The 13,583-nt window shown below is 45.7% G+C and overlaps 1 protein-coding gene across 2 annotated transcripts in view; it reads right to left on the minus strand.

Moving 5' to 3' along the window:
* The window catches only part of LOC147272427 (muscarinic acetylcholine receptor M4-like), a 45,560-nt gene extending 42,300 nt beyond the window's left edge, over positions 1–3,260 (minus strand). For both annotated transcript variants that reach the window (XM_086216337.1, XM_086216260.1), the window contains exon 1: positions 2,792–3,260. In XM_086216337.1, coding sequence (XP_086072463.1) covers positions 2,792–2,846 — 55 coding nt within the window. In that variant the 5' untranslated portion in view covers positions 2,847–3,260. The remainder of the gene's footprint in view (positions 1–2,791) is intronic.
* Positions 3,261–13,583: the final 10,323 nt, after the last annotated feature.

The raw sequence follows: 13,583 nt of genomic DNA on the forward strand, positions 1-13,583 counted from the left end.
GACTACAGGTTGCAAAGGGGTTGCTGGTGACACCGTTGAGGCTTTGCCAGGATATTTTTTCTCCAACTGCAGTTTTATATATGAAATACAGACATTAAAAAGACAGCCCCGAGGTACGAGAAGCCGGAAACTGATGCGCAAATTATGGAATATGTTCAGAGGAAGTTGCGTGTAAATACCAGTGAAGAACAAGCAGATGGATCATTAGTCGGGTCAGAACCCATCAGACGAACACATCAAAGATCCAAAGAGCAGAATTGGAATTTCCAGTTACGAGCAGCAACACTGCAACCGTGCCTCCTGAATCTTTCATCGTACGGAAGGCAATTAAAGGCACCATGTGTGATGCGCATGTACACAGAAAGTACCACGCCGCTATCAAAGACACGTCGATGCGGGAACGTCCTTTAAATGAGCATTGTGTCGACCATTGTGTCTTTTTTTCCCCCTGCGTTAAAAGGCTTTCTGATGTCACCGACGTCTGTAAGTGTGGGCGATGCTAAACATTCAACGCGAATCGCAAAGCACAACAAAAAATATTTCTCGTGTTGTGATTTGGATAAAAAGAAGACGAAGAATTGCTTTTGGAAAACTACTTGGAAGCAAGAGACTTAATTAGTGCTCGGTAGACTGATGAGAGTTATCTACAGCTCATCTGCTCTCCAGTGCTTGGGGGGCTATCTGCAGCCAACACCCCCCCCCCCCCCCCCCACACACACACACTACAGTAACTGTTAAATCAACTCATGGTGGCTCCTAACTGGTAAATACAACATGGCACATACCCAGCAGCGTGGGGGTAAACAGGGGTCTGGGCCCCTCCCCTGAGTCAACTGTGCCTGAGGTAGATCTGTCCCTGAAGTCAGACTTGGTAAATTAGAAGGAGTTTCTTTCAGAAAAAAACAAAACAAAGACAGAGAGAGAGAGAGAGAGAGAGGGAGAGAGAGAGAGAGAGAGAGAGAGAGAGCAGCTCAGTCATTAGAGGAGAATCACTGGGAGGAAACAAGCAGGGCAGTATCTCTCAGTTCAGGGCCACAATGATGTGGAGAAGGACCCCTCTGGGGTTAGCATCCATGCTAGTAGGATTAGCAACGTGACCGCTTCCCGGGCTCATATCTGGCCGCCGCAGTGCTGTTTTCGCGGCCAGCCGGCTCTCCCTGTCAGTCTCACTGTGGCTTAGTTTCACATGGCTCATCTGTTAAATGCGCGGCAAGTCTTGAGACCCGCGGCGTTCCAAAAAAATCATACATCACCTTGTTTTTTTTGTGTTTTTTTTTTAATGAAGTGACGAAATTCCACTAAGTTAAAAAAAAAAAAAAAAAACCAAAAAAAAAAACGACCTTCAAAATCGAACTCGATCAGTTTTGTCTCACGATTTGTTTGAAATTTGCCTTGAGAGAATTAAAAAAAAAAAAATGGTGTTCCTCCTTTGAGCCAATCAAGGAGAGCGGAGCTGCCAGGGATCGACCACAATGCTGGACCGCCGTCTGAGGACTTAGCCAGAGAGATGCAAGCGTGTAAACCTCTCAACAGTAACAGAATACAAATACACATTTTCCGTCCACAGTATGAAATCATGTATACACACACACCCCCCCACACACACTCATCAGACACACACACACCGCAGGGATCTGTTCTCTGCAGGAGCAGGGATGTAAATAGGATAAAATTAGGAGAGCAGGGGGACGAGAGGAGACGAGAGCTGGAGAGAAGGAGGTGAGGTGAGGAGTTGCTGATGAGGGGGAGGAGACGGGGTGGTGGTGGGGGGGTCACAGAAAATGGAGGAGAGGGAGAACATTACATCAACCCCCCGATGTTTTATCTAGAACTCTGAGCTGCCAGTCACTCTCTTGTGCATTCAACGTGTGGTTCAGTCGCGGCGTCTGGCTGCAAACCCTTCCTTGAATATGGAAACACAGCAGAAAAGTTGGACACAGCAGCTTTTCTACATTAGGATTTACTGAGTGATACTTCAGCCCCCCCCCCCCACACACACACACACCTCTATCAAGCCATTTAGTGAACTGCATTTCCCCATGTGTCATGTTTCCTCTCCTCCACCCTCCTGTCTCTCAGCATCACTCGGACACGGCGAAACACCGCCAAATCCCCACAACACGCAAAAAACACACGAGCCGAGATAAACCTTTTATATTCCAAAAAAAAAAAAAGGGATGATGCGGGGAGGAGGGGGGGGGATGAAGAGAGAAAGAGCAGGGCGAAGAGAGGAAAGAGGAGGAGGCAAGTTTGGAGGCTTTTTTAATGCTTAAAAAAATTTTTCTCAAAAATTTCCACCCTTACGGGGGGGGGGGGGGGGTTTACCCCTCCATTAAAATGTTAAAATATGAAATTATCACTTACCTGCTGATACATTTATACATTAAAAAAAAAAGCTGAATTATTTCCTGCGTTCTAAAAGAAAGCAGCCTGAATTGAGGCTGGTTGTGTTTATTTTGAAATATATTTTTTTCCCCATTAAGTTTTTAATATTTTCACCTACATTGTTTTTTTTTTTTTTCAAACCTAAAATATGAATGAAATTAACAGTGAAGGTTAAACCGGGATGACCCATGAAGTGACAATAATCTACCCCGGGTTTATTAAATGATATTAATTGTATTATTGTGTGACTGCAGCCGTCAATTATGACGTTTTTTTATTTATTTTTTTGTTCTTTTTTTTAATTTTCCTTTCTTCCCTCCTTTATTTTAGGGGCGTCATTAACCTTCATCTCACGCCACCTGCGTTCCGATCAACCCTGGGAGAAAATCAAATTCATTTCACTCACCGTTAAAGTTCCAGAGGGGCTGAAGCCCTCCAACTCCGTTACTGTCGTTACTCATGTTGCATGGCGAGCGGAGCACCGACAGCCGACCTGAGATCTGCGCTCCTTATTTCCTCCGCGTCCTTTTTTTTGTTGTTGTTGTTGTCCAAGTTGTCCACTAAAATTCCCTCCTTCCTCAGTTTGACCCAAACCTCTCCTTAATTCTGCGTGCGCGTTTATTTTACCGCGGATTCTTCTTCTGCCTTCTTCGCGCCGAAGTTGCTCCTTTAATTGCGCCTCTTAGGGGTTTATCATGTCAGGGTGTCACATCGGAACCTGGACGTGGATCATCGTGACGCCGGGAGACTGTTCGCCACTTCTTAAGAACTCATCAATTCTCAGGAATAGGACATTGTACATGATAGAGCGCTCGGCTTCAGCCGCATGGTTAATCCGCGCTCCATGCAGGATGCGTTCATTGAGAGAGAGGGAGAGAGAGAGAGAGAGGGAGGGAGAGAGAGAGAGAGAGGGAGGGAGAGAGAGAGAGAGAGGGAGGGAGGGAGAGAGAGAGAGAGAGGGGGAGGAGTGATGTCATTTTCTTCAGCCAATCCTTAGCGAATCACTCCTTAATGAATCTCTTTTGGGTGAGTAATACAGTTACTTCTCATTAATTGAACCCATAAACACTGAGGAGATTTCTACTCTCTGGTACACAAACAAACAAACAAACAAACAAACAAAGCAACAACAATACAATGTGACGGATGTGTGACTGGCAGAGGGTTGGCGAGCAAACACGAGCTCCTCCCCTGGCAGCGACACCTTCCATCATCACCTGAAGGACACCTGTAGACATCGGCGGCGGCGGGCTCACGGAGGATCAGGCCGTGGCTCGGTGCCACACCGCCCCACCTCCATCGACCCACTTCTGTGATTCAGAGCGATGGGTCCTCTGCTCCGCGTAGGTAGACCTACAGCAAATAATAGTAACCTGCACTTCCTTTGTTAGCTCTTACCTTCACATCACAAATCCTGGCGTGGAGATGCAACGATACACAACCACGCAGTCTTTTTCCAGATAAACATAACATCTAGAGGACAAGAATGTGAGGGTAGTTTATCAGAGGGCGCCACAGGGCCGGAGCAAAGGAATCTGATGCCCAGGGTACAATAAAAGAGCCCCCCCAGCTTGGAGACCAAGGCTGAAAGTAAAAGTGTTCTCAAACTAAAAACAACAACAACAACAGCAACAAAATCAGGTGAATTTGCCTCCAATTTGACCCGACACCTTAAAAAAAAGGCCCCGATGGGTTTGATACCCGATACTTGAGATCAGGACATCTCTAGTTCCTAAAAGTCCATCTCTGGACGGACTTGTGTCGTGTTTCCCAAATAATTAGCGAATAAACAAATGACTAAATAAATAAAGTATCCAGAAAATTCTACATGTAGCTTCAGAGTCCAAGTGCCAGGATCACTTTATCGTTTCATCGCGTTGGCTCATGGAGGTAGACCAGTGGAGGGTGCACCATTGTTTGCCCCCACCCTCCCTGTCTTCACCGGTACGATGGTGCTATCGACCTTCGAAGGCGCGTCACCCCGAGGTGAAGCGTCCGCTCCCACAGAAGAAAGCACATCATGAATAAATACTTCTCAGCTGGGATCATTCAACCTTTCTCCTCTCCAGCTGGGGCTGGATTTTTCTTTGTGGAGAAAAAAAAGACAGCGTCCCCGGGGGCTAAACACATCCCAACTAACTTGTACTTTTGGCTGTTGAACTATCAGAATGAGTGCTGAGTGTTTCACCTGGTTCAACTTAAGAAATGCAAATGACTTGGTGATGATCAGGGAGGGGGAATGAATGGAAGCCCAGTTTTAACACACCCAGTGGGTACTACGGATATCCAGGGGTGCTGTTGGGACTCACCACTGCTCCAGCTGTGTTCCGGGCCCTGGTGAATTGGGAACCTCTTCACAGATTTGACGTTGTCTATCTGGGCGACGCTTTCATTTTTTCTCAGGATGAGGAGACGCACACTGAGCACGTTCATCAGGTTCTCCATCGCCTCCTCAACCATCAACAAGGAGTTAAAGCTGTGGAACGTCAATTCTGTGTCTCAACCGTCCGGGTTTGAGTCCCCGCTGGAGTCTTTCTTGAGTCTTTTTGCGTGTTCTCCCTGTTCCTGCGTGGGTTCTCTCTGGTACTCCAGCTTCCTCCCACAGTCCAAAGACATCAAGAGGGGACCAGGTTGACCAGACTGTAGGCGTGGCTGGGACAGCCAATGGTTGTCTTTCTATGTGTCGGTCCTGCGGTGGACTGGCGACCTGTCCAGGGTGAACCCCGCCTCTCGCCTGAAGGCTGCTGGGATAGGCTCCACCCCCTCCCCCCCGTGACCCTTAACAGGATAAGCGGTAGAAAATGGATGGATTGATTCTGCCAAAGTGGATGACTACTTCCACTAGAAAAGAACGAGTATTTCCTTTGGTTTAACCTTTACAGAAGACTCCTTAGAAATGCTGCTTTCAGGGAAAGGGAGGTCACGTCTTCATTGTCATCCTCCTGCATCCTCTTCTCTAGTTCGTGGTGGAGGAAGATGCCTCGCACTTCTGCACTGGGGCAGTTTTCTTGACTCACTCCCCAGTGGACAGCAAGTTGAATCTGCTAGCCTTCCTGTCCAGAAACTACAACATTGGTTGCAGAGTTGCTGGTGATTAAATAGTGCTGGAGGAGTGGAGGCATTTGCTGGAGGGGGCGGAGCATCCTTTTCTGGTACTGACTGATAGTAAGAATTTTTTAATAGTCTTGGTTTCTCTAAAATGGCTCATTTTATTCCACTGCCCAAACTACCCTTGGCCTGAGAAACGGCTGAGGTAATGTTGTCCCTTAAAGGTTTCAATAGGGACCAGGTGCAGGCTTAACCAGCGTTGAGAGACGGACCTCGGTCTGACACCATTTAGAGATTCTCCAATGATTAAAAACCTGGTGATTAAGATTTGCGATGCTCTCTGTAGCCACAACATCGCTTCCTTGGGAGCCAGTTGAAGATCTTTGTCTGTTTTTTTGTTCTCACCCTTCAGGATGAGGACCTGGGTGCACTTCCTCCTTGTGTTCCTTCCTCCAGCCCTAAAGAATGTCCATCCAAGCAGAGGAACTGGTCTGGTTCTGCTTCTGCTGTGACCTAATCACACCTGCCAGACCCAGTCTCCACCACTCAGACCTCCTCAGTGAGACAGACGCCTCCCTTCAACTTTGAGAACCCCGACATCTACTACTTAAGCGGCGAACACAGCAGTCACCGTGGTTTGGGTTGACGTCAATCCACACAGAACTCTGGGAACTGCAGTCCCCGCAGCATCAACAGAGGTGACTCCTGCCCGCTTCTGCTATTTCCCCTCATGTGCAGAACAGAATTCTCAGCGATTATGAAATGAATTTGGAAAAATTCTGCTTTGTGGGTTGCGGCGAAGTCTGAGGCCTCATAGACAGTTACCATACACTGCTGAAGAACTCTTGCGCATCTACAGAGACATCTACAGAGACATCTACAGAGACCCGAAGCGAATCCAGAAAGTAGTTAGGGTTGTTGTGCCACTTGCAAATATTCAAGACCAAACGTGTCCAGTAAAGATTGGAGAGACGTCCAAGCATGTCTGTTCTCCAAAGTCGATGCAACTGTCCATGGAGAAAGTAGTGCCTCAAGGCAGAGGTCTTCGAGGTCCTGCCACGCCATCCTTGACAGTGACGTCTTTTTCGCATTAAACGGTGAAGCGTAAGAAGAATGTTTTTCGGTTAGGCTGATCTTCGGCTGTGGCCGTGGCCCTTGCGTTTTCAATACTCTTTCAGAGGACCGTTTCAACTCTACAGAAACTGTCTGTTCAGTGTCAAAAGGCCAGACCAGGAGCGACTTTCTGCTTTGATACTGAAGTGATAGAAAATGATTGGCTGAAGATGGGAAGATGATCAAAGACATAGAAAGAAGTAATGAATCCACTGATTTCCTCTCTACTCTACCCCACAGGTTCATACCTCTAATTTGTCCAGGGCACAGCCACCCCAACCAATGACTCGGTTTACAACACAAATGCGCGTCAGGCTCATCTCAGAACCAACTCGGCACACGTCTTCTCACGGAATACACAGCGGGTCTATTTTTGATAGATGCTGCATCTACCACCAGAGAACAGATCGGGCAAGACAGGAAGTCCCCTCTCGAATGACACAGAGATCCCAAAACCAGACAGAAAAGAGCACGACACGAACAAGTCAACAGGGCAAAATGCACCGCCGCCGCAGCGCTGACGTAGAAACCCCTCCGACCTGGCTTTGTCCATTTTCACTCCTACGTTATTCGATGGAACTTCAAAATCATTCACCGTACAAGGTCACAATACTATGACAGTATGGCAGAGGCTGCAAGCCATGTTCTAATGTAAGAGCAAATCACTCCGTCATGTCTCCATTCAGCCATCCATTAGCTGTACCACTTATCCTTCACAGGGTCAGAGGCTGAAACAAATCCCCCCCGGGATACTGGATGAGAGTCTCCCTATAGAATCTCCACCTTTGAAAAAAAGCACATACGAGTCACATAAATGTAAAATGGTACATGTATACCACTCTTCTTATCTACAGACCCCTTTAAGTTCTTTATCACCTTCATCCATTAACACACACACACACACACACACACACGTTCATGTACTAATGGCAGAGGTGCCTGTAAGAGGACACAACAAACTTGGCTGCACAACAGCCCGCCCCATGCCACCATCTGAATTTCCCTGGAAGATATCGCTGAAGTCGCGACGCCATTATCTTTGACCAAATTGGCGCCGTGCCGAGTGACGTTTTGCGACTGAGCCAAGCTTGAAAAGGAGATATAAACCTTCTCCTGTGATCATTTTTCATCATTCTATCCCTTATTTTTCTTGTACGTGTGCATTTTTATGACTGGTTTGTTTTGGCCATCGAGCACTGATGTCTTTGGCTTGCAAACTTTCCCGTTTTGTTTTTGTCACTTCACAAGACATAGACATTGTTTACTACCAGCTGATTGCACACTACTGCCTCAGGCCTCAAGTCCCGGAGGAGCTGCGAAGGCGATGTTGCTGTTGCAGTAGCGGAATTAAGCAGAGAGTGAAAAAGAGGAGACATGAACCCTCTATTCCAGTGATCATCATGAGGAACTTGAGCTCCTCGGGCAATAAGATGGACACGTCTGGTGTGCTGATCAAGACCATGAGAGAGGGCCAGAAAACAAAGAAAAGTGAAGGGTTTGTCAGCGTAAGTGGACAGACGTCGAACTGCTAGTTCTGAGGATGGATCCATGTTGGTTGTTGAGAAGGCTCTCATCTGTCATTGGTAATGGTTCATTTGTACATTCTTCAATCTGGCACTTCCTCACCAAGAACAGGCCTGTGACGGACTTTTATCCAAGTGTCCTTGTGGAGGTGTTGGTTTGGTCCAACCAGTGCCCCGAACAACCCCCTATTAAACTACCAGAATGTCAGCTTGGGCTTTTGACTGACAACCCAGATGAAATTCACTGAATTATTCATTTTCATACCTTTTGATCCCATGGTTTTGCAAAAACACAATACGCTTTTCTCATGCATTTTCTGTGCGATAGCAACCACCATCTTATCCAGCGGCAGCCTGCACTGAACCTGGATTGTGAAGAGGATGATGGTCCTATATGTGGAGAAATGGGTCCGGACCCAGAACCTGGAAGCTGTACTTTTCCTGAGAATCGCTACACTACCCTACACAGAGGTTTTCTAGCAGTTACGGTACCAGTTTATCAGTTTTTAGCCAATTCGGTCAAGAATGAACAGACTTGTTCAGGTTCATTTTTTTCCCACAGGGAGTTCAAATCCTGTGTGTCTCTTATATTTGAAATCTTGGCGCTTATAAAAAAAAAAAAGAAGTAGTAGTAAAGCTTCACCAAACAATGAACAAAGCCTTTGATCAAAAAAACTACATGCTGAAATCAGAACGAGGGACGGAAAACATCCGGTCTAAGAGCCCGGAACGATCGACCCACGTGGATCCAACCCAGTTTTTCCCTCCCCAACAACATAGTGATTTTGCTCTTGACCATACGCTGCAGGGAATTACAGCATATTCATCCTAACATAAATATTGCACGGCAACATAACGAAGGTATGTATTACCACCAGACTTTGGCTTCAGGCCATTTTATCAAACTGGACCCTTTAAAAATGTACTGGCACGCTCCTGATGTAGTTTGTTTATCACTCTGATGAAAGTGTTTGTGGATTCCTGGGCATAAAAAGACGGTGATGATAGCAGATGATTCGTTGGGGTTTTTTTTGTTGTTGTTTTTTTGTAGAACTGCAGTTGTTTTGTAGTTTTCGTGGAGCTCCATCAGCTTCAAGCTAAATAAACTGTGTTCTTTTCGTAGTCTGGAGTCATAAAGAAGCGGTGCCGCGGTTATTTAAAGCCTTTGTGAGCTCAGGACATTCTGGGCGAAGTATCTCTTTAAGAATCACATCAGCGAGGGACATTTCTCTTAAAATACCAAATTTGCATGGATTAATCCAAAAAATTGACATCTTACCCTTGCGCATGAACGTAATATTGATTCTTAAATGACCCGCCTCCAAAGCGACTAAATGAATGTACATTTTATGGAACACGACCAACGCGATTTGGCCGGATGAAGGTTACTCCTCCGTTGCTGTAGTGTAAATTAAACATTGCTAAAGCTGATTTGCATTAGGAAATGGAACAACTGCAAAAACCTGCAAGTGGTGGAATCTATCTGAGGTTTTTTTTGGGGGGGGGGGGGACATTTTTTAAAAAAAATCTCTGGACATTGTAAACTGTGAAGCGCATGAAACCGAATCTCCTTCATAACTGCTGTCTCACTGCTTGGTGATTATTCTTTGAAGATTTTCTCTGCCGGAGAAGGAGCCGATCATAATGCCGTGGACTGAGGCAGATCCTTTCTGCAGTCACAATATCGCCAGTGGTTGAGAACCCTCTGTCAGAGCAGACAATGGTCCAGGGGATCAGAGATGCTCACAAGACTCTTTTTTTTTTCTTCTTGCAAGTCCAAGTTAAGTACCCGGTCTTTGGTCTCAAATCCAAGCTAAATCACAGAGTGGATTCCTGATCCGGCCGGATTTACCAGTTTGGGGATATGTCAGCTCAACTAGCCTACAGGTGCTGTGAGAACTTTAAAATATCAAATTACCTGTAAATGTGACAATAACAATGTAATAAAGCAAAGAGAAATGACACACCTGCTGTATCTGTTGAGCAATGACAATTTCAGTACATACACTTCATGAGGATAAAGTTTTGACAATAGCGTCAGTCAGGAAAAGAATTACACGATTCTTAATATCAGTTTTGATCCAACAGTCCATAATGCGTCAGTGTAATCAATACATTTGAAAATAAACTCCGGCAGCACATGCAGCAAGGTGTCGTTTCGATCCGCTGTAGTTTTATTTCAGACCGTAGCATTAAACTCCGCCGTGCTTGAGCCACATAAACAATCCGTAAGATGTCCAAGCCCTTTAACGCCCTTGCTGCTGTAGCTACACCGGTGAGAACTCTGCTGTCTCCATTGTGCGTTTTTATCCACACAAAACACAAGCGGGAATGATATGGATGAAGAAGTTAGTTAGGTAACTTCAGGTTTAAGTCTGGATTTACTGCATTGCAAAGGTGTCTTAAAGGTGCACTGAGCCTTGTTGCATGGTTTCAGCGCGATTTCATCTTTGTCTCAAATTGTAGGCGTCTCCCCTTCACCTGCTAGCTGCCTGCCCCCTGAATCCACCATGAAAAAGTCTGGTCTCTGGAGACAACACAGGGCTTACCAACAGAAAACTAACACTGAGTGCACAGAATGTGCACATAGACATAACAAACCACTTTCCAGCCAATCACCGACAAGATGGTAGGGGATGGGGGCGTTAGTGCGCGTGCATACACTGGGGAATAAGCAGAGTCGATTGAGTAGCGAGGTAGCTATGACTCTTCCATCCATCCATCCATTTTCTTCAATTTATTCCTGTTAAGGGTCATGGGGGTGGAGCCTATCCCAGCAGCCTTCAGGTGAGAGGCAGGGTTCACCCTGGACAGGTCACCAGTCCATCACAGGGCCACCACATAGAGACAGACAACCACTCACACTCACAGTCACACCTACGGTCAATTTAGAGAATCAATCAGCCTCGTCCCCACTTGATGTCTTTGGACTGTGGGAGGAAGCTGGAGTACCAGAGAGAACCCACACAGGAACAGGGAGAACATGGAGACTCACACAGAAAGACCCTGTGATGGAGCCGGGACTAGAACCTGGAACCTTCCTGCTGTGAGGCGACAGTGATGACCACTGCACCACCGTGCCGCCTGCTATGACACTTGTGAGCCATTTTTCAATGTAATAGTTTGTTATTCCTAGCTTACTAGCATCGACTCAAGGAAGGACAAGTCCTACAGGAGGTGTCTCTTTCACATGAACTCATGGAATAATTTTCAATATAATAGTGGAAACTCAGAACTTGATACCGTAAAGATATTGTATGAAGACTTAGAATAGAAATCTACTCGCCAAACAGTTGGAGTTTACTCAGTCATCTCAGCGACGTTAGCGCAGCACAGATCCACTTTCCGCGTCGTCGCGCATTCACTGCATAAACAGAAACACGGGGGGAGGGGCAGGCTTGCTCTGTGTTTGTTGGTGTTTACAACGAACGTCAGTAGATGTGACATCAGGCAACACCGCTTGGTGGTACCAACACACACTTCGTGCCATTCCTACCCCTAAAAACCTCTTGACGAGAGTAACGCTTTAGTTTTCATTCTGTTTGGCAACTTAAAATAAACATAGGGGCTCTCAACCTCAAGTTCCAAGCTGTTCTATCGAGTTCCAAATCTGTCACTGTAATATTTTAATATTGCATATTTAGGAGGTTAGGGAATGGGTCATTATTATTCATTTCCCTGAAATATTCACTTTATTGCATTCTGAAGACAAAGTATTGACACAAAAAGTTGTTTGGACCGCAAAGACAACAATGAAATAGAAAATTCTACATCAGTGGAGACCTTGGGGCAAAATTTCACAAATAAATTGAAGTCCAAATCATAAAATGCGGATGAATGTTTAACCTTATTAGTGTTTTCCATCTCCTGCTCTCTGTCAGCCTCTCACTTTGCACTCTGCTAAAGTATTGCCATTTACACCGACACACAGAGTACACTCTTGTGTACCGCTGCTGTCACTTCAAAGCTAACATGTTAATTAATCCAATTAGAAGAGGAGGAGGACCATGTGCAAAGAAATGGAAAACAGAAAGAGGAAGGAGACGAGGCTTTGACACCAGTAACGACAGTATTTATACAACATACACACAGAGCTGGTCGTGGCTCTCGGCTCAGCTCACAGAGGGCAGGACAATGATTCCAGGCCAATTAAGTGATTAGACAAATTAGAAAGGTTGAGATAATTGGGGTGATGTAATGGATAATTTAAGGTGAATAGAGAAGCTACAAAGAAAGGGACTGGGATGAAACACTTTTTTTCTAGGGCTACAGCATGCTAACGTTTCGTTAGCTTTGTCTCACCTGACAGTGAGGGACTTCACCAGGGGGGTGTGGATCATGCTACCCCCTCAGACATGCATGGTGACCAGAGGATGAAGCCTGGGGACGACGGGGACTCCCTGTGGTTGTGGTAATGCACAGATGAAGTAAAACTCAAGGTTTTCACCCTGCTACTCCCTCATGCTTCTTTATTAGGACCAATACGTGTTATGAGATGACATTTGAAGTAAACAACTAAATATTGAAACAGCACTTGCATGCCTGTAAATTACCGTTAATGTCACGACAACGGCGAGCAAAACAATGGATGCTGAACATAAAACCAGCACTGTTACTGCAGATGGACCGCCAGCTCATAATAACCCACATTTGACACGTTTTGGCAGAGTACAAAAATATGAAGGTATAAAGACATTCATTATTTGTGACAATGGTGAAAGTAACCATCGCTAGTTATTGAATATTTCACTTTGATTGTGATCCATGACATTTACTCCCGAATATTAAGCTAACAAACAGCCAAATATGTTTCCTTTCCCACAGTAACAGTCTGCCACAGATCGGCAGATCATTAGTCAGTGACTGAATGAATGTATCATGATTGTTTTTTCCAAAGACGATTGGATCTTATGATAATATTTCATCAGAACATCGAAATTCATTCGCCTGTTCTCTACAGAGTAAAATGGAACCGACTCTCTTACTCAGTATCTTGGGACAGGCCTTTTGCCTTCGCCCCATCTCGCGCTGACACTCCTGCATGTGCTATAAGGGGTAGCTAGCTTGACACGGTTTAGCGTAAGACGTGTGGCGGTTACACGCACATCATGGAGGTACAAGGCCGTTAAACTAACATCTGTTGTTGTAATCAAGTAGACACCCATCGCCATCCAGTCAATTCACCTGTTGGAGCGTGGGATGTGTGTGTCGAGGAGGGTGGTGTTCACTGATGGGCTGATGAAGAATGATTGAAACTCTCTCTAAAGATTTGGACTACTTTTTTACTTTAGGATTTTTTTCATCTTAAGTGTTTTTTTTTTGTTTTTTGTTTTTAATGGCAACTGTCTCAACTTCGCTGCCCGTCGGTCCCATAACTCCTCCCGCCCGTCCCGCGATTGGACTGTAATTCGGCAATTGCCATTTCACAGGATTGCACAATCTGAGGCCAGAGCGGATCAGCCGAACCTAGTCGGCAATAGGGGTCCACCAGTTCCCCCGTCAACATCTACAGTT

This window comes from Aulostomus chinensis, chromosome 1, assembly GCF_037954235.1.
Source record: "Aulostomus chinensis isolate RoL2024-O1b breed Wild chromosome 1, RoL_Achi_v1.0, whole genome shotgun sequence".
In the NCBI taxonomy this organism is placed as follows: Eukaryota; Metazoa; Chordata; class Actinopteri; order Syngnathiformes; family Aulostomidae; genus Aulostomus; species Aulostomus chinensis.